The 23,971-nt window shown below is 43.2% G+C and overlaps 1 protein-coding gene across 1 annotated transcript in view; it reads right to left on the bottom strand.

The window, feature by feature from the left end:
* Positions 1–6,931: 6,931 nt before the first annotated feature.
* Positions 6,932–23,971, bottom strand: part of RASGRP3 (RAS guanyl releasing protein 3 (calcium and DAG-regulated)) — a 30,684-nt gene continuing 13,644 nt past the window's right edge. Inside the window, exons 9-16 of the mRNA XM_009573549.1 lie at positions 22,354–22,431; positions 18,311–18,427; positions 15,906–16,021; positions 14,964–15,111; positions 11,426–11,462; positions 8,361–8,486; positions 7,480–7,844; positions 6,932–6,973 (exon numbers count right to left, since the gene is read on the bottom strand). Coding sequence (XP_009571844.1) covers positions 6,965–6,973; positions 7,480–7,844; positions 8,361–8,486; positions 11,426–11,462; positions 14,964–15,111; positions 15,906–16,021; positions 18,311–18,427; positions 22,354–22,431 — 996 coding nt within the window. The 3' untranslated portion in view covers positions 6,932–6,964. The remainder of the gene's footprint in view (positions 6,974–7,479; positions 7,845–8,360; positions 8,487–11,425; positions 11,463–14,963; positions 15,112–15,905; positions 16,022–18,310; positions 18,428–22,353; positions 22,432–23,971) is intronic.

The raw sequence follows: 23,971 nt of genomic DNA, 5'->3' as shown, positions 1-23,971 counted from the left end.
GAGACTTCCTTCTGTGCTAGAGCTGCCAGTTTCTCTGCAAGGCTATGACTGTTGCTGCAGTGGATAGTCTCACTTTTGCACACTGTGACAGAGTGAAATGATGCTGGGGTGGGGTAGGAGCACAGAGATTCCCCTTCCCCCTTATTCCGACTGACTTTTTCTCCTCAAAATGTGTTACTTCTGCTCCCTCTCTTCCAGGACTTAGGGTAAGCTAAGTCCCACTTTGTTGCTGTTTGAGGGGGAAAGTTTAAAAAAAAAAATTCAGAAGAAGGCAGAACAGGAGGCTTTACTCTTCCAACAGGAAAGAAAACACTTTGCTTCTGCCAGCTGTTGTTGTTTTTCCTTACTCTATTGTTTCCTCCTAGTGTGCTGTGACTTCTTTGTTCTCCAGAGAAAACAAGCTTTGTATATGTGGAGAGAGCAGCTTTGATTAATGAAAGCAAACAGCCACTGCTTTGTTATTGTCTGTATGATGCTCTGATATTTACTTGCTGCACTGGAAGGAATCTCTTAACTGGAAGCTGGGAGAGGAGAGATGGCTTCTGGAGATTATTAGGCTTGTGGTGGATTGGATATATGTGCTCGATTTCGTTGTGCATCATGATTGAAAGCAGAACTCCAGCAGATCAAGAAGGCAATTAAGTAAGCAAGCATTTATACAAACAAAGTGTTCTACCTTTTAACCATGGTTGTTCTTGCAACTCTTCTTCCACAAGTTTTAGGCATCTTGTTCTGTTTTTCCATCTGCCTTTCTTCTCTAGCAGCTTTTGTTTCCTAAAGGCTTCACTTGCATTGCTCTTCCATTCCATCTATTAGGATCACTCTCTCTCAAGTGTTGTCATTGTGCAGTAAAATAACTGTGGGGGGCAGGACACACACTTGCTTCCCACATCGGGCACATTAGTATGTGACTTAGAATACCAAGATCTATATGCACTGTGGTCATGGTTGGGTTTTCCTTGCAAGTCTAAGGAATAGATAAAAATTTATTCCCTGCTGTATGCAAAACAGTAATGCAACAAGGGACAGGGCCTCAAGCTGAGCTTTCACCATGGATCACTCACCCCAGGAAGCCTTTCTGCTTGTAGCTGTTCCCTGAGTAGTTTATCATCTTTAGGATTGGTGTTGGCTGGTAACGCCTAGCTCGCTTGATGAGATTCCTCTGCTTCTCTAGTCAAACCCCTGAAGTGTGCAGCTTCATGTGCCATTCCAGCTGGTGGCCCCCAGAGGGGCTCCTGTAGCTATGGGTTAGACTTCTTAGCCAGAGCATGGGGGTAACCTGCTTAACGTGGTGGGGGCTTTGACTATGTGTCTCCATTAAACTGCTATATGCATCTGAATTAATGAAAGTGGCAAGTGCCTCAACTAACCTCTGGCCTGATTAGAAACTAGACACTTATCAGTCAAGCACCTAAGATAAAACTGGGAAGAAGGGAAGCAAGATTCATGTCAGTAGATAGTTATGAGAAGTGGATGAAGCTTGATATGTCCTGTGGCATAAAAGTATTCCCCATATGGGTTATGCGCCTGGGAAATGAAAATTAAACTGTGCTGAAGTGGGAAGAGTTGGGTGGGGAGTAAGAGGATTCTCACTAAGATCTGATGACTCTTTTGGGTGTCCAAGAGGCTCGTGTGGGTTCTTAGAGTATTAGAACTTAATCCAGGTCCCTGTTAGGTTAGTGAAGGCCAGCACACAAAAGCCCTCAACTGTCTGCTCATCGCACATGATTTATTCTCAGTTCTGCCATATTTAGGACTGCAGTAGAGAGTCTTGGTGTTTTGCTGCTAAAGACTGTCAGGCTTGTGATCCTGCTTCCTCTCTGAACTTCAGATTTTCCTTGGACAACAGGGATGCTACAGAAGTATATATCCATTTTTAAGGTGTTGAGCCTGATTTAGCAGTCCCAAAGAAGCTGGCTCATGCTAAACTGCAAGCTTGCTTTATCAGCCTCCTAGCATACCCTTAGGTTAGAATCGCACCAGTGTTGTGATTGGAGAGCAGTACACCGAGGTGGATGTGAACTTCTGTTTCCCCTGTGTAGGCTCTCAAAATACTCGTATGCTTGTTTGTTTCAGGTTATGCCTTTTCAAAGGGACACAAACTGCAAAAGCAAGTGCTATTACCAGCTGTAAACATTGCCTTCTCCCCTCTTTGGCCGAAAATAAGTCGCACCTCTAATGGCTTGACAAACAAGGGTAGAAGGGAAAAAATATTTTTCTCTTGTGTTTACTTTGTGCTTTTTACAGCTCTGAGTGCTGTCAGTGTCATTGTTTCCCCTTTATTGTCCAGTAATTTCCCCTCTTGTCCACGTGGGTCTTTCCCACAACAGAGGGGAGAAAAACAAGTACAAAAAGTAGGAAAACACTATTGTAAAACCAAAGAAAGAGGGAGTCTGCCTGTGCTGTGGGCAGGTGGAAGGTCATAACTCGTTTTCACACATGAAGCAGAGATGAAGGTGATAAGGACTCTTTAAACTTTCCGGCATTGGCCTAACTCATGGAAAAAGCAGACTTTTTGGCTAAATTTCATACTGCCCCAGCAGTAGCCTTTTGCTGATGGCTTTTCTGTCTCCTAGGACCAGATTGTCAGCAGCTGTAAACAGCACACAGATTTTCCAGTGAGTTTAGCCTGTTGGCTGCAGTGCTTATTTTGAAAATCCAGTTCAGATCAGCGCTGATAACTAAAAAACTTGTTCCAAAGTTACATCTATTTCTCCAGTGTCCCCGGGTGGGCCAACTCTGTTGTCAAGACTCTCTTGAGAAGTACTTGGAGCTATTTTTTGTGCTGTACAGAGGCCCATCAGTTAGCAGGCTGATGCTGAATGAAGCAAACCTTGGTTAGATTTTTTTTGGCTATGATGATCATGAAACATCAAGCCCTTGTTTCTCCTGTCTCTTGTGTCTCCACGAAATCTGCATTCAGATCTCCTTTCTTCCTTCCCTCCTTCCTTCCTTCCTTCCTTCCTCCTCTGCTCGGTCTCCATTGGGATCGCCTTCCATTCTTGGTGTCACGTAGAGAGGGAGAGGTCTCTTAGCATGCTTCTTCCCACGCTTGCTCCCCATCTGTCTGTTATTTGTTCTCCTTTCCCCCCACCCCCGTGTCCAGGATCTTTCACATGCAGCTATTTTCCATACAGATGCCTAAAGCTTTTGGAACTAGTGTCGCAGGTTGCGAGGACCCTCCTGTGACTACTTAGGCTGTCTCAGCCAAAGGCTTCCAGGCTGTCCATTAGGAAGACCTTGGGGGCTGTGTTAGGGTATGCTTCCACAGAGGAGTCCTTGAGCAACAGTCCGCAGAGGTGACAGCAGCCTCAAGTTTTAGGCAGCAGCTCAGCTTCTTCTGTATTGAAAGGAAAAAGGCTCACCTTTCCCAGCTGGGGGAAATCTATGCTTCAGACTAGCTCTGGTCAGCAAGCGTGTTACTGTCCGCTGTCCCCCCCATCTCCCCTCCCTCAGACTTCACCTGCCTGATGAAGACTCCTTTGAGAAGATAGCTTGTGTCTAGGAAAATGTTTCTTTGTAGAGCTGGGATTATTCTTTTAAAGCCCAAAAGCTGGGTAAGACTGACGGGGCAGAGGAGGGCAAGACTGAGGAGATCTAGAGCAGAGGATAGACCTGCAGTACAAACCTGGTTTTGAATTTCACTCTGAAGGAGCCAAATGTCCCCTTGACTCCTTGCATAGCACTCAAGGCTGCTACGTAAAGTTGACAGCAAGGCTGAAGCTCCCTTATCTGTAGCACAAGGCTTTGTGCAGGTTTTGCACAAGCACAGAAAGTCTTAGCGGGTTTGGCTCGAACAGCCAAATCATCTCTTACAGGGTCTGTGTATGACTTGCATTTTTCACCTGTTCTCATTGCTTGTATTCTTTGGCATTTGCAAATCAGGCTGTAAATAAGGTTTGGCATAATCTTCCTTCTTTCCACTGTGTGGTGGTAGTGATTGTTTTTTGGGAGGGTGGTGTGGGATTGGTATTTTGTTTGTTTGTTTTAAAAACACCTCCCTTCTCCCCCCAGTTTCTTAAAAGATCCTGAGGACTGAGACAGGGACGAATGGATGTGGTAGAAGTATCCAGCATCATCTGGGATTGTATCTCACTTTAGCTACTTAATTCATCCAGTCCTCTTGTCATTATGATGCTTTCTCCTGGACACTCTCCTGGAATTAATCTACTTCTAGCAGGCAGGATTTCACCAAGACCAGCAGAGGCACATAGCTCAGTTGGGAACTGTAATGGCTGGTATGTTTTGCCTTTTGTTAAGTCAGGGGAGGTGAACAAGAAATTCTTTGTTGCTTTGCCCAGATTGGGGAACTACAATTGTCTTGCCCCTGTTCAGAAAAAGATGTCAACTTGAAGTAAGGAGAGAAAAAGATTTTTTTTTTTTATGTATTCAGGCCTCCTCCAGGGTAAAGAGCTCATCTTATACCAACGTCTTAAAAAGGTTGCTCATGCCCTGTCAGCTCTCCCCACTCAGGTGCTTGCTGTGGAACTAGATGATCACAGTTCTGCTGCTTTTTTTTTTTTTTTTAATTATTATATTGTCTATGATAAGTCTATTCCTTTTTGGGGAGCAGGGGGGTGAAAAAAGGCTGTACTTCTACCCAGTGCCTTTTTCTCAAGTTTTCCAACGGCTGTGAACACTTACTGCCGGCAACACACTCTCAATGTTCCCCTTCTTCTTCCCCTTCCCCTGAAATGCCTAAAGCAAAGGGTTTCCAGCAGGAGCGGGTGCTTGAAATTTTCACCCAGCATGAGTCCTCCTTGGATGCTGCAATGTTTTGCTTAGAAGGATCAGCTCTGTGAGCCTGCAGTCTATGCTTGATCTGCAACTGCTGCTGAGGTAAGCACGTAACTGACCAAAGCTACCAGGCTTGCTAGAGATGTGTTGATGAAATCTCTACAGCGGGTTGAAACTTAAGCAGTCTATTTGCTAGTAGAATGGTCCCCCAGAAAGTGGGAGCTGCTTCTGTAGAAATGTCAGTTTTCTTGCTTAAATGTGAGTCTATGCCTTGACAACAGCATACATGGAAAAAAACATGTTGTTGAAAAGGCCTTCCTCTGAAGAACATAGAGCACCTACCCCGCAAGAAGCTTGTAAGTATCTTGGGGAATAGGTAAGTGAGAAGGTAAGATTATGTATGAGAAACATTGTTATCCAACAACGAAATGAAGACGGACATGGTTTGTGGGCCTGATAGAAATAGGAAAGCAGGTACCTTTCAGAGCAAGAGTTACAACTAACTTTTAAAAGCCTGCAAGAAATAGGCTGACGTCTACAGATTAAACGCTGTTTAAAACTCTTAAGTGATGTTAAGAATGAAGTTGCACATGAACATTTCATTTATAAAGCATTAAAAGGCTTATCTCAACAGATCTATCAACAGCCTGGATCTTAACCAAATTTCTCTATTCAAATTCTCTACCACATCATTTTCATTGTGTGGAAGCTGTACACTGTAACGGTAGCTGTGCGGTCAGCCTGTTGTGACCTGTCACCTGATCCACCACAGGAAATACAGACCATATTTTTGTTAATGCCTGTTCTTTGCCCACAGCAGTAAGAGTGAAGGATGCTTCTGGCCCTCATCCTAGCTTGGAAATCAGTGCTCCCTGCAGTGCATATTTCTCTGAGATTAAAAGAGTAAGAGCGTGTTCTCTTTTTTTTCTCTCCCCAGATTTACAATCATTACTAGTTGTGTTGGAAAACAAAGGAAACCTGCAGGATTCAAGATGCAAACCTGAGCAAACATCATGTAGTTGCAGTGCAGATTACAGTCAAATTACCACAGAGGGTGCAGCTGTCAGTTTTGGTTAGGGAAGTCTATGAAAGTACTCTCTTGAGGGCTTATAACTTGGTGAAGTGTGCAATAACTTGAATTTTGTAGGAAATCTTATAATTGGCTTGCATTAATTCAGAGTGTGCTCCCCATACACACCTATTTTTGTGGGGAGATGGGGTAAAAAGAATAATACATGTATGCCAATTTGGAACGCACCTTTCATGTTTGAACTTTGCAGTGTTTTGTTTTTCTCTCTTTTTCCAGATGAGGGCTATGCTCCTTAAGTAACTTAAGACTTCTGAGAAATGCCACTTCAAACCTGCTTCTCAGGCCATTACAGATTCAGGTGCTATATCCTACATTAGCAAACTGCTAATTTGGAGGTCGCTTTTCAGTACCTTTAGTCTTAACATGTGCAGGCTGCGAACCAGAGAAAACCGTATCACATACACATACATACACACACACTTAAAACTGAAGTGTTTATTACATGCTAATTTTACCATAATCAGCGCTGGCAGAGAGGACCCCTCTCCCCTGCAGTGTAACCAGACATATGCATAGTGTCTTGGAATTCGGCTGCCTATTTGAAGGATCCCTAGTCTGGGAACTGGTATCACTGTGCTGAACACCAATATGCTCACTGTAGCAATGTAAACACGGCCAAAATTCAAAACCCCAGGTGTGCAAAGAATTTCAGCATAGAGGACTTGTGAAAGGTTTTTGTTTGAGATTTAATCAACATACACACCTACTTCTTTCCTTAAAAGATCATTATAAGCGTCTGGAAAAGGAGTGTTATCGAACAAACTTAGATGCTTGGCTTCTGTCCTCACCATTGTTGTTGCTGGCAGACATACTGAAATGATGCAGTATATTTAAAGGAGGCCAAATATATCCTCACTGGCATGTAGAGGAAGTTTCCACAAAAGTCATACAAGAGAAAACAGTGACCGCAGAGATCCATTCTGCTGTGTCCGTGCAATGTTCATCCAAATGGCTTACTCGTGAGAAAATAAATAGTGCTTTATAACACCTTTCAGCTAAAAAACCAGGGCAATGGTTGAATTTAAAAGTACGAGGTACAGGAAAACTTCTCATGGCCAAGTGTGGTCTGTGACAGTCCACCAACGCTTGCTGTATTACAGTGGTCATCTTCATTTTTCTGTGCTTTAGGGTGAGCAATCAGCTATCCTGTAACCAAAAGAGAAGAGGCACTTACATGCTAGCAAAGATGGTCAATAAAAGCATTAGGCTTTGGAAGTATGAACTTTATGGGTGACAGCACCAGAAATCGGACCAATATCCTGCCCCAGCCTGGACTCATATACTTATCAGAATGCTAGTTCTGGTGAACTTAACATGGAGCCCTGAACGGTGCATCGCAAGGGTACGACAACACAGAGTTTGGTCAGATATCCACCAGGCTATTTTAATGATTTTCAAAAAGAAAAGTGCCTAACTCCTAAAAGCACATACTGACACCAAGAGCCAAAGCCCCAGTTACAGTGTTGCAGTAAATGCACACTGCAGTGTAGAAAATAGGTATCTATGGATGATTTGGCATTCTTCTGAAAGTAACTCTTGTGCAAGAAGCAATGGAAAATTTGAATGAAAGTGTCCTGGAATTCATAAAATAACCTTATGAGACCTCAGACTCTAGTAGATTTTAAACTGTCTTGGCTTCTTCCGCAACTCACCTCAGATTCTTGTCTTTCTGGGAGGGTTTCTATTCCATTGTGATCCTGTATGTGTTGTGGGGCCTTGGCATCTAGCTCTGTATCAGCCTGCACGTTTGGCTTTTCGTTCTCCCATTTTGCAAAGCCTTTGTTCTTCCCAGCTTTGCCATGGAACTTGGACTTCATTTTGGGGAAAGTATGGGAACCTGAATCATTCCAGCCTGGCTCATGCCACAGTGGTTCTGTCTGTGTTGCTTGGCTGGTGGTCGCCCTCTGCAGCCGCACCGAAATTTTCCGCGAAGAGCCAGTGACAAGGGTGATAGCTCTGCCATCGAGGTCCTGGTGTTCTGCAGCAACACGGGGAAATTCAAATACTTCATCTTGGACTGAAAGAGAGGATGGAATTGTTTATTTTAAATATTCTACTTCAAGATCTTTACAAAAAGATAACTTAAGCCTGGGGTGGGGGGAGGTAACCTCCTATATGAAACAGTGGTATAATTAGCAATATCCATATGCTGCTTGGAAACTGATTTTGGCCTTATGTGTGCACATTTCCTTCTCCCTTCATCTGCAAGCCCAGGGGATAAGGCAGAGCTAGAATTGTGCCCTATGTCTCCCAGCCCCTGCCCCTAAGTGGCTTGTAAGGAGAATTACAATTTCCCTAATTATAATTTTATTTCTTTTCAGCTGGGATAGGGAGCCTCAGGCAGGAGACTAAGGCCACCACTGCAGAAACGGATGTTGTAATCCGAGCACTGAACACAAGCCACAGTGCAGTGGAAAGCACATGTGCTGATCTGTGCATTGCTACAAAGGAAAAATTAAAAATGGCAGCAAGGACACTGGCTGTTAGAGAGGATTCCAGAAATGGTTTAAAATAGGAGCAAAAGTGCTCTCACCTGGAGGCAGAGACGGGCTGCTAGGCAGAGAGCCATGGTTGCTGCCTACTGAGGTTCCTCTGGAAAATTTCCTGCATGCCAGCACAAGCAGGTCTCTGCATTGCTTATGACAGTTGGCACCACAATCTGTAAAGAAAGGAATTATCAAGTCATCAAATGGAAAGCCACAACTCTCTGGTAATCCCTCAGGGCTATTAGCAGACAGATACCAGGAGGGACTTTGAAGGAACAAATGCTTTGACAGAAGGTGCAAAGGGAGTTAGAGAAATGGATCATTTGGTGTGAAGCGTGTTACAAAAAATGGATCATTTCCATGGCAGCCATTAGTAGAAATCTGGCAGCAGAAGGGAAGAGGGGGATGATATTTTAGTCAGCAATTAGTTTCAAGGAAGAGACCTGGAATTACTGGTATGATCCTGTGTATGCAATGCATAAAGCCTCTGCTCCACTGCATGAGTCTCCAAAAAAAGTTTGGGTTTTTTTTTTTCATTTGACCCAGCAGGACCCATTATAGTAAACGCACTTGGTCAGAAGACACTGCAGCATCCATACTGTGAGCCTCTGGAAGGACAGCTGGAGGTCAATGTAGACCATTTGTCGTGGTTTAACCCGGCAGGCAGCCAAACACCACGCAGCTGCTCGCTCACTCCCCGCCGTCCCCCCCTCTCCCCCCGCCCAGTGGGATGGGGAAAGAATCGGAAGGGTAAGAGTGAGAAAAACTCGTGGGTTGAGATAAAGACAGTTTAATAGAACAGAAAAGGAAGGGAAAATAATAATAATAATGATGATAATGATAGAATATACAAAATGAGTGATGCACAATGCAATTGCTCACCACCTGCGCTGACCGATAACCAAGTAGCGATCGCTACTTCCTGGACCATGCCTACCATTCATATACTGAGCATGTCGTCACATGGTATGGAATACCCCGTTGGCCAGCTGGGCCAGCTGTCCTGGCTATGCTCTCTCCCAGCCTCTGAAGAGTCCTTGACTAGCAGGGTACTTAGCAACAACTAAAAACATCAGTGTGTTATCAACATTCTTCTTATACTAAATCCAAAACACAGCACTAGGATGAAATTTAACTCTATCCCAGCCGAAACCAGGACACCATTGTAGGTTAAAACTCATCCAAGTAGCTCAGCAAGCAACATCAGCACAGAGTAAGCTCTGTGGACTTTTATCATCCACCTGGATGAAACTGGCTGAGTGCCTGCACACCTAACCTCACTGCAGATACACTCATCACTAGGTACATTTATCTGAAGTGTGACCGCAGTACGGATCTTATCTACAAGGGCCAAAGGGTGGAAGATGCCCCAAACATAGGGTCTCTCTCCTCTGTGTCACTTGCCCTTATTTGAAAATTTCCGTTTCCCTTGTTTCTCTGTTGCTGCTCCATGACCTAACATTTTGTTCTAGGTGAGCCATTGCCAAAGCGTTGTGTTTATAACTCTCTGCTAAAAGGACCATTCTGCTCAGGGCAGCAGCTCTAGCATGATGGGTGAGAGTTCTGGTTTCTCCCATCACCTTGTTCATATGATTAATACAGAAGTACCTGCCCAGCTGTGGTTTTGTCTGCCCTAAAGGTACCTCTCCCACCCCCTGATACAATAAAGACCTCTCTTGGCAATGGAGAACCTCTTTCATCACTTGTAGACCACACAGTCTAGCTTTATCTCATTGTCCACAGTGCTGGGGTAAGCAGCAGACCTGAACAGATGAACCCCTTCCCTCCCCCGGCTAGCACAGTGTCAGAGGTTCAAAACAGAAGGTGACAGCTCTGTGCTCAAAGGCAGAAATCATCCATAATGGGTGCAGCACTCTAGTGATGCTGGCATACAGAGCAGCTGGTAACTGCTGCAACAAAGGGCAGGCACTAATTACGCTTGTTGACCACTTTAAGATCTGAGCGAGCAGCTCTGCTCTCTTACTCTCATGCTCCATTGCCTATAATTTTGACTCTACAGAATCACTTTTGCTCTCTCTCCACTGAGCCACTGTTACAAGCAATGATGCAGGACAGAGCTCAGCTTTCAGATCTCAAAACCTTATCTTCCTTCCCTCATCCTACCAGTAAAAGTATAGACCGCAACTAGCCATTTCGTAGCTGCTCAGATGACAGTGGTCAGGAATAGCTGAATTACATACGTTGGTTTAGCCATTTTCCCCACCCCTCTCTGAGGAAGAGATATTCATGGGTGGAGAGGGAGACAGGAGTACGGTGTATCCTAAAAAACAATCCTGCCAATTCTTACACTGGGAGCCAGTGTAAGACTAAGGGAAAAGAGTGCATGTAAATACAACTATGAAGCCCCAGCGTGAACGTTCCCCTGTGAATAACCGAGGTGCAACTACAACTGTGTAAATCAACACTGCCCTTCAGCCAGAGCTGGGCTGCTTGAGAAATAAATAGGTCCAGGACTTTAAAGCCAATGAGGACCACCACAATGCCATTCTTGGTCTGACCTGCTCAATATAGTGCAAGTACTGCCTAAGAAATTAAACATTTTATGAAAGCAACAGCGAGGGCTGTCAGAGCTCTAGGATTTTTTTAAAGTTGAATGTCTGCAGAAGATCTTGCAATGAGATCTGCTGGGCAGTCTAGGAATTAAATATTTCTCTATTTCTAGCTCAGCTGCTATTGCATTGCAAGACCAGTAAAGCTTCACTACAGGCATGCGGATGTACACGACAGCATTGCCAGCAGACCTTTTCCTGACCCCAAGTCTCAGCAGATATATTTCAGGATGTCTTGGTGTTAGGATGAGGACACTTGGTTTTCCAAGATGCAAGGTCTTTGCTGGTAGAAAGTGACACCTCATGGAGTCAGTGGCTGCTTTGGACCTTTAGCTCACAGAACCTGTGTGTTCCTACTGAGTGCTATGTCCCCTAACGCAATGAGACTTCGCAGCGTACCAGGAGTCACTGTTCACGGGCAGTACCAAGTGTATAAGCAAAATTTGGATGAACAGATGTCATTCTAGTAAAAAATACAGTTGACCTACTTGTGCTAAAACCCACCACCTATAATTTGAAAAATCCATGCAATATTTATTTACCTTTGCATTTGTAGCCTTGTTTGATTATACCCCAGAGCTGCAAAGAAAGACAAAAGAACGTCAAGGAATCAGAAAAGAAAGCCGGAAGGAAAACAAGGTCACAATGAGGAAGTACCAATGGCTACAAAAGCACAAACAGGATACTACTGCTCTTAACACCCTTCCTGTTAGGCAGACCTCCCCCTCTAATTGTGATAAGACTTGTGTGGCTTCCCCGTTATTTCTACTACTTACAGCGGGACTACCAGAGAAGGAGAGACACAGATGACATTTGCTTCCAGGAATGGGTGAAAAATTGCCATTATATCAAGCTTACTGAAACCAGCAGAGCACGTTCTGCTTTTAGGCTCACTTAATGTTATCTGTGAGGGAATTTCCAGTGCACATCCATTCTCCAGATACATGAATGACCCATGCCATTCAAACACAGGAGAAGAAAACACCACTGGGGATAAAAATTAGGTTCTTTGTTGCCATACTGGTCCCCAGCACACCCAGCCATAGCAATTGGATTTTTCCGCCCGACCTTTTCCATTAAAAAAAATGTTGAAGATTGAAACAGGCAGAAAAGACACTAAATTCCATCTTTGCCTCCTCCCAGAAGCTGCCCTTGTTGATGTACATAACAACCAAATGCAAAACTTCTAGGAGGCAGTGTGCGCAGTCCCACTTTTGGGAAGCTTTCACTGCAACATGAGCAGGATTGCTTGGAAGTAGGAAAATTCCCCAGCAAATCATTATCTATACCCTCAGAAGTGCTGTATCTACAACCATTGCATTATAAAAACAAGCATTTTCACCCTGAGAGGCAGATAGAGGAAGGGGCAGTTTTTCTAGCCCTAGCATTAAAGGAAAAAGATCGGGGACTGCTGTGTTTATTTATCCTGACCTCATTCAAAACATCACCTGGGAGGGTGAGGACATCCAGGCAGTCGAAACTGCACGTGGCTTCTCACCATATTTATAAGAACCCATGCACAGTACGCAATATGAATATGGTCATTAAAGCAGTGTTCAAAAGGAAGAGCTGGAGAACATTCAGAATACAAAGGAAAGAGTAAAATAAACAGAATAGGAAGATTCTGTGAAAAAAACCCCCATACACTGCAAAAAGGAATTTGCAAGGAAAAATGGGGGCTTGGAAAAGCAAAATAGATTAGACAGGGTGGAAGAAAGGTGAATAAAAGAACAGAAGGGACAATGGTGGAAGAAGGGGCCAGAGAAAGCTTGCTGCTTGCTTTTTTCCTGCTAATGCCTGTGGTCAGGCAGCGACAGTGGAGCCCCCCAGCCCCCTCTTGGAAGAGCAGCAGCAGGGCTGTCGCTGCTCAGCTTTACATGACTTTTCTTCCCCAGGTCTCTTTGCCAGGATCACCATAAGAGGCATGGATTATAGTTTCTTTCATTTAAGATCTAACCTGTTCCCACAGAAGAGCTTTCTTCTCACCTTCTTAGCTCTGTACCTTCCTCCCACTCAAATTTGGTGCCACAGTCATGATTACACACAGCAGCGAAGCTTAGCTGAAATGCCGTGTCATGAATTCTGACCTAAAGCTTTGAATCCGTCTGACACAGCTTTGCTGCAAAGCTGGCTTGAGCCAGCTCCAAGGTAAGAGGATCTGTGCACATTGGTATTATAAAGCTCGGTGGGATGGCTGGTCACCTACCCTGCCATGCGGTGCAACTCAAGCTGTGGGACAGAACTGTGGCCCACCATGGGCATATCAATTTCACACTGCTTAATGGCATTAGGTTTTAGCTTGATCTTTAAAGTTTGTATCATTTTAATAACAGATATTTTATTGGATACTGCACGCATTGAACTGTCACGTCAATTCATCCTGCTGCACTGCCAGTGCACATTATTTTGACTGTGAATCAGTGCATCAGTTGGAAATTAAGTTTCCACCCAGGGATGAGGATGAGCAGCACTGAAATGCAGAACAAACACACAGCAGATTTTGTAGTTGGTTCCTGTCCTATCAGCCCAACTCATCCACAGGACAATGCCAATGACTTCAGTGAGTTGACAGGAAAAATGACCTTATTTCCATTTCCTGTACAACCCCTTACTCATTTGTATTCCTGCACTGGATGTAATCAGGGAGACGTGAAAATTCTAACAATGGCCAATTAGCAAGTTGATGCAGGAGAAAAATATCTGGTAGAGAGGACATTGCAGGGCAGTCCTTGGGCCTTGCTTTGCTATGGAAGCCTTCCAAACATGAAGTGAGTGTCACAAACGCAAAGGCGTCTTCCCAAGGCTGCAGGCGGCCTCAAACAATAGGCTCAGGCCAGTGAACGCCTCTGCCCCATCGGTCTGCTGGAGCTGCCAGCGCAAGAGCCCACCAGCACGTTCCTGAATCAGCACTGACCATGTCACCTGCAAGGTTCTAGTGGAAATAGGTGGAATTCCTTCTTCCCCGTGGCCTTGATCAGCCGTTGCGATAGGGACCACGAGCATCTGAACAAGACAGACTCATCACAAAAGAAGCGAGCGGAAGACGGGAGCACGGACAAGAGCAGAAACACCAGAGCTGGTCTGAGAGGAGGCATGTTTTTGCACTTAGCAGTGCTGTTATTGTTACTTTCAGCCACGAAAAGATATCACTTAGTGGAAAAGTTCACATAGTACAAGATGGAGATTTTGCTGCCGATAGCAGAGGCAGATCTGTGCTGGAGAGCAGGGACCATGTTCTGAGTTTACACCCTGTACAAGGGCCACACGTAAGCAGAGAACATGGGCCTCTGCCCTTATTGCTTAAGCTGTGTAAATGTGGACATTTGATTTCAGTGGGGTGTGTACATTAATGTAACTTTTAAATCATAGGAATTCCTTTTTCTTTACTATACTTGTTTTGCAGTGAAAAAGTTGGAGGAGGTACAAGCAACACAAATATTCACATAAACGATCATTTCCCAGCTATGTATAAAGCACTCTAATAAGTGGCATCTAGTAAATTATGGCTGAGAGAAAAAGCAAATTTTAGAAAAATATCAAATAAATTTAAAAAAATCTTATTGTACAGAACTGCTGGAAGCACTTTTGATTTCTCGACCAAATTAGAAGGTCTGTTAATTCAATAGAGAAAGGATTAAGGCTGTTATGGTCATTCAGAGAATTATGAACATAGCTATGTTGCCATGTGCAATTTCCTGAGAAAGAACGGCTTTTGCTTCATCTACATCCTCTGTTCCAGACAACCATTTTCCCTTGAGCTTGTTTACATGGGAAATAAAGCCAAATTAAAGAACTTAAGATAAACCAAGTAAGGCCATTCATATAGTGTCTAATATCCTTTAGCTAACATAATTTTATTTGTTCCCCTGCAACAGTAATTCTTACAAATGCCAGTATTCAGGAGCCACTAAAACAAAACTGGATAGTACAGCTACCACATGAGTAAGTGTTTTGTGCTTCTGAATGCAATGAGATATCTGGCCAAGAGACTTCAGCAATGCGGGGAGCCAGTTTCACCCTGTCTACGTTAAAGGGTCAAAAGTTGTGTTTAAGATGCACTATTACTAAAAACATACTTACAAATCCTGCACAGTGCTCACAGAAAGTTGGTTTAAGATAGGTCATCTCCTGAAAGTTATGAATAAACCCTGGTCCCATTTTACACTGGAACTGTGATTTAGCTCTCAGAAAGTAAGCCATCATTTCTTCTTTGCTTATAAGACCATCTCTGTTAGGGAAAAAAAAGTAGAGTAGATCTGTCACTCTCACGGCACTGAACAATTCTGGATTTTCTTATTGCAAAAAGCACACAGCACGCAAAGTACATTCATTGAAAGAGCTGCAACAGCCCTGGCAGAAAAAAACCCTTAGAGCCTTTGTGGTTCTTATCCTTCATTAAACAGCAAACACTGAACTTATAGCCTGGACCTTGGTTTCTCCCCTGTTCATGGTGTCAGAGCACAGGCCAGGCCATTAAGTGAAGGATCTTGACCTCACACAGACCCAGTGGTTGTGCCCCTGGCTGACCACCAGCCTCGACAGTCAAAGTGATTCTGGACAACAAGAATTATCAAGCCCAACTGGCTATGAAATATATATTACATATACCTCCTAGAATATTTGTTTCCCTCTCTCTGCTACATACACTCATTTCCCCTGTCCCGTACACAACTTATTTGTTTCATCAGTCTGATGCCTGGTCTGGATACAGCGTCTCCACTGTAATTTGATGGTATTCCAGGGGTTTTGATTCAGTCCCAGTAGGAATTCCCCATTAAGCTATTACATAAATGATTTTTAAAGTACCAGGTAAAGCAGGACTCCAATCTAGGTGGGCTTATAGAACCGACTACAGCATAAGAAGTTAAGTGAGAACAGAATTCAGCCTTCAGTGATCTTCAGTTCCTTAAGCGAGATGTCAGACACAAGAAGCTTGGGAGACACTGTTTCTTCAATATTTGGTTTGCATGAGTTTTTAAATTGAGGAAAAGAAAAAAACCACAAAGAAATCTCCAAACTTACTGGTCTTTGTCCAGCACACAGAAAGAGTCCAAAAAGGGGAAGTTGGCAGCTATACTTTCAAAGTCTTCCTGAGAAATATAGCCATCATGGTCATGATCGTAGTTCCTAAAGACAGACTGGGAAAAAAAAAGAAATTATTGCCCTAATATCTAGCCTATCCTGAATCTATACCAGCTCTTCAACCTTATAATTACATCTAACTTAATGTTCAACATTACTAATCAGATGTTCTGCTGCCTTGTTTTATTCCTTTTCTTCCTACTTGGTACTTCAATATGCATATTTATTGGACTGTAGGGGAAAAAATGGCTAATTTTTAAAGAAAACTTGACCTCAGTATTTATCTAGTGATGGTCCTCCACAACTTTTCAGACATAATTTTTCTTGCTTTATTTTTCTTCTTTATTGGAAATGTCACTAAAATTCTGCCCCACGTGACATACTCCCTTTGCTTCATTAAGTATGCTTTTTAAACACAAAAAAAGAAATAAACCAAAACCAACCCAACAGCAGCTTTCCCATGAGTATTTCAGATGTTTTTGGCTTCACTTCTCTTTTAGTTGGTCACCTCTGCTCTGTCACAGTACTGTTTCAATCTGATTTGTTTACTAATACTTTGACATCCAGATCACGAGCACTTTGTACCTAGCAATCTTTCCCTCCCATCAACCCACACCAGGTCGCCACTAAGTGAAAACAGACATGGGATCAAATTTAAAAGGTCGCATACAGTGATGGAAGCCCTCCTTAGCTGCTAAGGAATTACTATATTCTGTTTTACTGATTGCAGAGAAGTGCAAGGGGCGTTAAAGCTACCTGTGATGCTGATGGGAAAAACAGGAGTGTCAAAGTCAACATGACTATCTGAAAGACACATATTGAACCACAAACTCTCTCATTAGATTACGATTTGGTTGACAAAGACAAGATTTTAATATGCTGACACCTCTGAAAGGTGTTTGCTTTGTCCTTATTTTAACAAGAACATGATGAAGCCAATTTCTAAGCACCTATCAAATAATCTGTAACCGATGACTGGCAGACCTCAAAAATACATCAACACGAAGGAACCAAAACACAAACCCAAGTAGTATTCAACACTTTCAGTAATAAAAACAATGCTTTAAAGCACAACTCAAAGCAGCAAGTAAATGACAAAGATTGGCAAAACGAAGACAGCTGTACAGAGTGGTGTGGGCCTCTTGGTAAGCTGTATCCATGACAGACCCAAAACATGTTTTAATCCTGTCAAACTCAAGATCATATGTCCCGAACCAGGCCAAAATTGTGGAATGGGGGACTGCATTTCTCCCACCCACAGGAACAAGAACAACTCCCACCCACCTAATTCTGGAAAGATTAAGGAGTTGTGACAGACTTCCTATTTAAACAAGCTATCAAAGAGAGGTTTGGCTGTGGAGTGATTTTTATCAACACATATGGCACTGACAAAAGCAATAGAGGAACAGCATATGCAGTTCTGGCATCCCACATTAAGAGAAAAACGAAACTTTTTTAAAAAAAGAGCAGGTACAAAAAGTAAACCACAAGATATATTTGAAGTCTGAGTGGGACAACTGAAGACTGTTTTAAGTTATCTTAACAATATAACCCCAATTAATGACCTGTAACACAGACGAGGTCAGAATTTAATAGTTCCTCCCAGACTTAGTTATTGATTTGTAAAAAGCAGAAGGAGATCTTCCTTCATTATCTACAACACATTCCTGGTTCCTCTGCATGCTGCTCACATCACTGAAAGTCCCTTACACACCAACACAACAGGGCTCAGTCTCTCCAAAGGAACCTGGTACTATTTGGTTTTGTTTGCATTACCTAACACGTCACCTTCCAAACTGAAGCTGGAAGATCCTAGCTATAATTCTTCATGACCTCATGCCCAATTTTTAGTGTGATACCAAGACAGTCCTTTCTTTACCATACGTAGTATGCTCTGGACAGTCAAATGACAGCAAGTTGAAAACCAGAAATAGGGTTTCTGGAAACTTTCTCTGGGCTTAGTAATGCGTGAGTCCTTGTTTCTGAGTATTTTTGTTTCCAGCTGTCTAGTACCAGACATAAACTAGGTGACTAGATCTGCGAAAACTCAACTTTGCCCTCTGAATTTATATTTGCTAAGCAAACCCTATTGAACAGAAGCCAGGCTTCGGATGATCCTGAAAGTTTGCTCCTTTGTATCGAGAAACCTGCTTACTAATCCCATCACTGATTGCAGGAATAAAATAAATATTTCTGAAAGTATCAGTAAAGGCTCAAATTTGTTATCGGATGTCTGAAGTTCATCCCAACTATAACAATCCCTTGAAAAGCTTGAAATTAATTATAATGATGACAATATCAAAGCTATCGTATTCTTTGACCAGTGTATTCTTCCAAATACTTACATCCACCAGCTTTCGTATGTGCTTGTTAATGACGGTAGGGTCGGGTTTTGGTACCACTCCAGATGCCCACTCCAGTGGCACTACTGGCTTGTTAGGGGTTGTCGGGGAGGTAGGCTGCTGAGAGATGGATCAGAACACAAAGATTTTAAAATCTGAATTATGAAGTTGAATTTCCCACTAAAAGCAGCTCTATATGTCAGAGCTACAACCACAAACTACCGGAGTCCCTGTGCTGTAAAAATGTGCTTAGCAAAACATCAGGAAAGGTTTTAAAGCGTTGCTTGCCTCTGCTAACAGCTTCAGTTGGGCTCTCCGTGGCACCTCGCAGCTATGCCGGCAGCAGCAGTGCCCAGCGAGCTCAGAAGCAAAACCAGGCAGACTTTCCTCACTGCTGTCTCCGGAGGGTTCAACAGCAACGAGACTTGGAGGAAGGGGGAAGGAAGGAGGGTCTCTGGGCACAGCGGGCATCAGGAACAGGCAAGCCCAGAGACCTGCTTTTCTCCTTCCTGGTACAGCCCCCGAGGAACTTGCCATCACGATGCTGCCTGGCCCCACCACACTGCCGGAGGGACCGTACCCAGAAGCCACGCGAGGGACTGCGGTGGCCTGGATAAGTTAATGCTCCTGCTCTGTGCAGCACCAAGAAGAGGGCAGGATGCAGAGGTGGGGACAGAATCACGCTCAGCCATCCCACTGGTTTCCAGCCAAGACGTGCTATGACAACGTGGCAGGGAAATGCCAACGCCATAGTGGAACAAGAACGAAATCTTTCTGGGCAGAGACAGGAGGAAATTTACAGTAGGCCAGGACACACAGCTTAAGTCATCTAGGCAGCCTGAGCAGAAAGGGGCTAACCTTTGACTTGCTCTCCAGATAACACCAGCCAGGCTATTTTATTTTGAAAACAGCTTGGTCCTGATGAAATGGTAGCTGACAGCTCACTTGATGCACAGAGCACACAGAGCCTCCATGCCACTACGGTGCTTTGGGAGAAGCTCTGGCATGCAGCTCGGCTTGTTCAAGTAGAAAATATAGGACAAACCTGAACACAGTTTCAGATAAGGCTTCAAAAACCACCAGGCAGCATGAAAAAAGCTGTAAGGCGTACTGGCCTTCTGCATCTGCCACTGGACAGCCAGCAGGTGAAGCAGTGTCAAGCAGAAAAATTTCAGCATGGTTTGGATTATATCCGTTCCTGAATGGCTCTTGACTCATCATACAAATCTGCACAGGTAAGTTTAAGGAAGAAGAAAATCTCTATATCCACAGAATTAAAGTCTAACAGGAAATAGAGTGAACCTGGATATCCAGCTCTATATGTCAAAAGCACTCACAGAATATTTTGATCCCAAAATTAATGTCACCACACAGTGATGGACCAACAAGCTGGCAAGTGTTTTTGCTCTAAAAATATGCAGAAATGCAGCAATCTTTTAAAGATGACATGTTACATGATAACATATAACCTGCCAGTATTGTGATATTCCTACAGCTGTGGTCAGAGAATAAATTTGAAATGTGCCTTCTCTTAAAAAAATCTTAGACTAAAGGGCCTCAAAGCATCAGTATCAAAGTGTCAGAGTGGTGCTACACTACCAAGCCCTCACAGAGAGCTTTTAACTCCTGCTGGTCTGAGTGCAAAATGGCAGAAAGAGACTGAATCCACTGGAGCATTCCTCTTTATTCTGGGCTATTTCATTTGAAGCCTCATTCAATTTTTATTGTGGTTTTTGACAAACTGCAGCAAAAACTTCATGTTACTGCCCACTAGCCAAAGGGAGATGTCAGTTCCTCCTATTTCACTCATAGACTTGTATGAACAGTCATAATTTTATTTATGTATTTGAAATGCATGCTATGAGGAAAGGTACTAACCAGTGTCCAGAGACTACCTAGCTGAATTTATTGAACATTCAGAAACACTGTATCTGGTCATGCTGCTTGTGATTCAGCCTATATCTCCTGTCTGTTTCACCAGCACAGGGATAATGGTATCGTAGACTGAAAAAGCATTTTCAGACGGATGCAAAGTTCTGCGTATTTTGGCATTGAAATAAATTCTACTCAAAAGCAAAAAATCTATGTAAGTGTGTCTTCAGTGGCGTAACTGTACCAGGCAGAGTCGTCTTCTAGCCAATAGCTGTACCAGTAAAAACTCCCAACAGGAAAATAACTAGTGCGCAGGGAAAAGCAGGACAGTGTGACAGGGAGACTCTATACTACAACTGGCGGTCAGTCTTCAGTATTTTTTTAGGCTGCTACAATGACTGAAGAGTCTCCTCCCAGTTTTAACAGAATGAAAGTCTTTCTCAAGTCCCTGTTGACAGCAGGATCGTACGCTAACAGATTAGCTCCACTTTTGCCTCAAAAATGACTGCAGCAGCATGAGGCACTTCCTCTGCAGTGCACCTGCATGGGAGTTGTACCTGTACAACAATAAATCAAGGAGCAGTTGGAATGGTATTACTACGGTGTCACATTGTCTTTGACAAATTTTTCCACATACAAAAGCTCTACAGATTCTTTCCCCTCTAATACAGCTTGTGTGCTTTGGCACGCCATCAAAGAGAAGTATGCTTCAAATAGTCCTGCTTCTGTCGATTCAGCTGTAGCTTTTTACCCATCAGGGTGCTGCAACAGCTCAATGTCACTGGTTATTCATTGATTGTTATGCAGAAGTCTCCCACAATTGCTGGGTACTGTTAAAGTTCACAACACTGATTATATTGCTTTTGTCCTTCTTAAAGCTCAGGCTGGAGATCAAAGCGGCAACGTGATAATTTTCTTCATTTACAGTAGTGGCCCATTAGTCCTTCCACAGCATAGAGCTGTAACAAATCAGCTTTGCCGGCAGTAATGGGAGCACAAGAGAGCCAGAATGACTGCGACAAATGGGAATAAATGTGGTGAAATCATATCCAACAAGGATAACGAAACAATGTAATGAAATTCCAGGTGTTCAAACTGAGTTAGTGTTGACTATGGAAATATTCAATAGCTTCCTTACTATTGCTCATCATTCACCACTGAAAGCACACACACATAGTCCTCAAACTGGTGTCCAAGAGTGTTAAACTATCTTAAAACCCAGAGAAGCCCTATACTTGGAAATCAAGGGATTCTGCTTCCTTGCTTGCTTTTAAGAATACTTCAAAAGCATAAAAAGCACTGCAATGAATCACCTCAGATTCCTGGACTCTGCTCTCACACCCTGGCTAAGCATTTCCAGCCAACCGTAGTTTCTGCTGGTGTCAGACTTGAGAGGGCTCAGCCTGAGAGCATCACATGCTGGATATGATAGGTAATAAGGATGTTAATGCACTGATGAAATGCTCAGAGGGAAGAGGAGTCCCCAGACTTTGGCAACAGAAGAGAGAGTAATACTTTAAATGAAATTCAACTGTTAATTAGGAGATTTATCTGTATCTTCAGACTTGCAAAGCATAATGAAAAATGCAGCAATGCAGCATTATCTTTAATTGCGCATAGTAAAAAAAAGTAATATGTATTCTGAGGTGTTTAAACTTTGCTTGAGAGCCCAACGGTTGGACTTGATGATCTTAAAGGTCTTTTCCAACCTGAATGATTCTATGATTCTGTGATTCTAAGATAAAGCCAATTCTACATAAGCAAACAGTTTTAAAACACTACAGCTAATGCTGTGCCTTACCTAAAACAAGTCTTTGGACTCAGTGTTGTTTTATATAACCGCACCAGCACCCAGAAAATGAAGTAATGGTCACGCAATACATTATTGATGTAACCTTACAAAGGATATCTTCACATAAAGCAGAACTATGTTTTCCATGACTTGCAGAGATTTTGTTGAAAAATAATTAGTAATGAAGTCTGGCATGTTTCACTATTTGCTTCTCCCAATATCCACTGAAATCTATAAAGAGTGACTGTGTTTACTATACAAGCATACACACTAAAAAGCTTTATGTGAATACGAAAATGACATTAACTGTAATTTAAAAATTTAATCAACTGCATGCAGACAAAACAAGCAATATGTCAAAATGCAGTAAAAGAAGACCTACGGATTTGGAGTTCCTTGGTTCCAGCACCAGCGAGAGCTTGTAGATGTCATCCTCAGTGTGATAGAGGTCCAGGGACAGCTATGTGTAAGAAAGAGGGAAAACCAGTAATATTTATTAGTCTGGGTTGGATATGACAGGCTTGTAAGCAGAGATATACCTCCCACTGAAGCTAAACAAAAAGTTTTGCTACTCAGAGCTCAGGACACACGCTGAAGCTGCATGCAGCTGCTGGGGAAGCAGCTTTTCACAGCGCTAACGTAACGCACGCTGGTGAGCACACGTTGCTGTTCACGCCTGTACTGAGCCGAGCAGGCGCTGTACTCGAGGGCTCTCACAACCTGCACCCCAACACGTCGAGTGAGAGGGGCTGCGTGCTGACCTTCTCCAAAAAGGGACATTGGCACCGAAGACCACCCTTATGCAAAACACTTTCTTCTAGCAGCTCAATGGTAATGATTGATCTCAGAGAAATAACCTGGTGAATAGAAAAACTGCAGGAAAGAAGTTGTAAAGGGGCTAGGCTAGAAGGACTGCAGATTGTGTTCTGGTCAAATTTGGTTCCTGAGGAAGAGTCAGAGTACTGCGGCTCTTCTACAGCGATCAGCCCGTGAGCAAAAGCCCCTCTGGAAAGCCCTGGACACTGGCTCAGGCCCGGGAGACACAGGCCAGGTTTGGCACTGCTGTTGATGCAGCAAAGTGCTCCATGAAGAGCAATCCCAGTTACTTTAGCCCAGCTTGGCCTGTTCCCGATCCCCTCTCAGCAAGTAAGGCAAATTCCCTTTTAGTTTCTGTTTTTAGATAAATGAAAGATTTTTGTTCCATGTTCTCATTCTTTTCCCTAGAGGATTTATTGAGAAAAAAGAAGGGGCTTAAATACGCTTGAAGTAAGATGAATCTGTTTGGTTTTATTTTGGCAGCTGGGGTCTTGTACTAATGCAGGTCTGCAGTAAATTTGTCCTCTTTTGGAGTGATGAAGGAGAAAAGTAATCAACGCTGTGACTAATGTTTTTCAATGAGAGGAAACGAATGTTGCATGTTTCCTGTGATCATGTCCCTACATTAATTGGCTTTGGAGTAACTGACATGATTTGAAGTTATCATCTACCTTGCAAATCCCCAATTAAGCTAAGATTGAGTTAAAAGGATGTTTCCCAGCAGGCAGATAGAATTACTAATGACTAAATTACTGTGACAGAAGGTTATTTTTAGACAACCTGAAGTGCTGAACTAGTAACAAGTGGGACCAGTCACACTGTACTGCAGAACCACCTTCTTTTAGGCAGAATTTTGTGCAATGAGTAAGAAAGACAGGAGTTGTACCCTTTCCCAAGATAAATCCACATCCCAGAGCAAAGACATGGCTTTAGAGATGTCTGGATATTGCATTATTCATTTTGTCTAGCTGTCACACTATGCTGATTTTTGCCCTTCGTAATTTGGTTATGGGCACCAGTGAAAGCCTGAGCATCCTGCAGGTTCCTTCACCCAGCCAGCATGCTGCTGTCACAGGGGAATGTAAGGACCTGTCCTAAAGATAACGTAGATCCAGTAACTGCGGTAACAAATATCGTTCATGTACTTAGTTATTCAGTGACTGTATTCTTAGGTTCCTTGGTGG

Source organism: Fulmarus glacialis, unplaced genomic scaffold (genome assembly GCF_000690835.1).
Source record: "Fulmarus glacialis isolate BGI_N327 unplaced genomic scaffold, ASM69083v1 scaffold30402, whole genome shotgun sequence".
NCBI classification, from domain to species: Eukaryota; Metazoa; Chordata; class Aves; order Procellariiformes; family Procellariidae; genus Fulmarus; species Fulmarus glacialis.
Note: the sequence above shows the minus strand (reverse complement) of the source record. Positions and strands in the feature narration are given on the sequence as shown.